At 48.6% G+C, this 1,691-nt stretch overlaps 1 protein-coding gene across 1 annotated transcript; it reads right to left on the minus strand.

The window, feature by feature from the left end:
• Positions 1 to 443: 443 nt before the first annotated feature.
• Positions 444 to 1,445, minus strand: LOC145939289 (uncharacterized). Its single transcript, XM_083043525.1, has one exon. The coding sequence runs from the start codon at positions 1,443 to 1,445 to the stop codon at positions 444 to 446; it is 1,002 nt and encodes a 333-aa protein (XP_082899651.1).
• Positions 1,446 to 1,691: the final 246 nt, after the last annotated feature.

Genomic DNA, 1,691 nt, shown 5'->3' on the forward strand with positions numbered 1-1,691 from the left:
GCGTTCGGAGTAGAACTGCTCTGGTTGGAGTCGCGATTAGAACTGGCTAAGTTTGGGACTGATCTGAGGTCCTTCGTTTCGGCGGCTCGGCGTTGCGGCGGCCCGAGGTGGGGGACGCTTGCCGTAGTGGGAGCGCTCGCCGTGGTAGGAAAGTTCCTAGGCGCTACGCAGCGCCACGTTTAGGCACTAGGCGGAGTTAGGCATCATGGCCGTCGCTGGCGCGCTTTTCAAACAGCGCTTAAGGGACTTAGAATTATTTTTATGAGAAACATAAGAAAATGAAAAATGTTTAGCGGCCGGACGTGACACCTCCCCCCTTAAATAGAAAATGTTGGACCATGTTCCAACATTTTCCGAATTTATTCTAGGGATTAGTAATATATGTTACGGTTTTTCTTATTTTCTACGCTTAATTCTAATTTTCGCTATCGCGTTGACAGAGTTTAAACTTCTTCTGTGAGGAGATTACGCAGTTCTCTATAGTCAATTTGCACTTCACTTGCTCGCACTTTTTCGGTTGGAGGGGGTTGGTTTCCTTGTAAGGGGAGGGCTTGGGGCGCAGAATCTTCGGTCGTCGAAGGGGGATTTAGTGGTAACAACTCTTTTTCATTGTTCTGCTCTTGATCTGCTGGTCTTCCGAGATGTAGCAGGACGTTAGTCATCGAAGTCCAGATGGCTCCCAGGAGGTGCAAACTCCATCCGTATACAGAGTGGAGTGCGTAACCATGTATCAGCGTATCAATTATTAACTTGGCAAGGCGTACAGCGACGAAGACTCCGAGTACTCCGGCGCTGGCTGATCCAAAGTTCATGAATCCCTTCCATGGACGAGCTCCGGTGTTTTCTGCTAGTTGATCGAGTGTTTTCTCGTCTAGCAGATTTAGCATGGAGAAACTTCCCGCAGGGATTTCTTGTCCCATTGCTCCTCTAGCGATTGTGTTGAGCATGGAGGATTTTTCCATGGGGAACATGATATGATCGCGGAGGCGATCGAGGTCCTCGTTGGTATAGATGCCGCTAGAGGCGAGTGAATCGGGACTCATGTATCTCCACGACGGCTTGGTTAGTGGTTGAATCGTTGGCGGCGCTACGGATTCCACTGGCCTCGGAGTTAAGCGATACCAGGTGTTGTGTATCTGATACATTGCCGGAAGCAGCTCGTGGCAATCTCTGGGTGTTCCTGTTTTGGTAAGTATTCTTGACCTTGGTAACAGGAAGAGGGATTTGTTTTGGTGGGTGACGGGGAGTTCGTTGTAGCAGTTTTCAACTTGCCGTACTCGGCACTCCACCGGCACGCAATTGATTAAATGAAGGACTTCACCTGCAGTAATGGCGGTGTAGCCTGGCGCCTTCATGATTCGGTGTGCCATCTCATCTGGGGCGATGCTGGCGAGTGAGAGGGCGTTCTGAAGAATTTGTCTCTCTAAGGCACAGTTTTGCTCCATTATGTCTTGATACAATTGTGTCAATTGTGTTTTCAAGTGTTTCTCTACGTAAATAAATTTAGAATTTACGTAAGAAAATATATCGAGGTTATCGATCGGGACTCTGGAGCGGCCTTTGAACGCGTGTCCAGGTTGAGTTTCGAGAATACAGAGTTTGGGGTGCTCCGTTCTCAAAATTTTATATCCGCACACGTTTATCTCCGTTGTTCGTGCTAATGCGAATGTGGTCTCCTGAGTGGTGACCGT

Source organism: Prenolepis imparis, unplaced genomic scaffold (assembly GCF_030444845.1).
Source record: "Prenolepis imparis isolate NDT839.2.m4 unplaced genomic scaffold, iyPreImpa1.0 SCAF_8, whole genome shotgun sequence".
Classification (NCBI taxonomy): domain Eukaryota; kingdom Metazoa; phylum Arthropoda; class Insecta; order Hymenoptera; family Formicidae; genus Prenolepis; species Prenolepis imparis.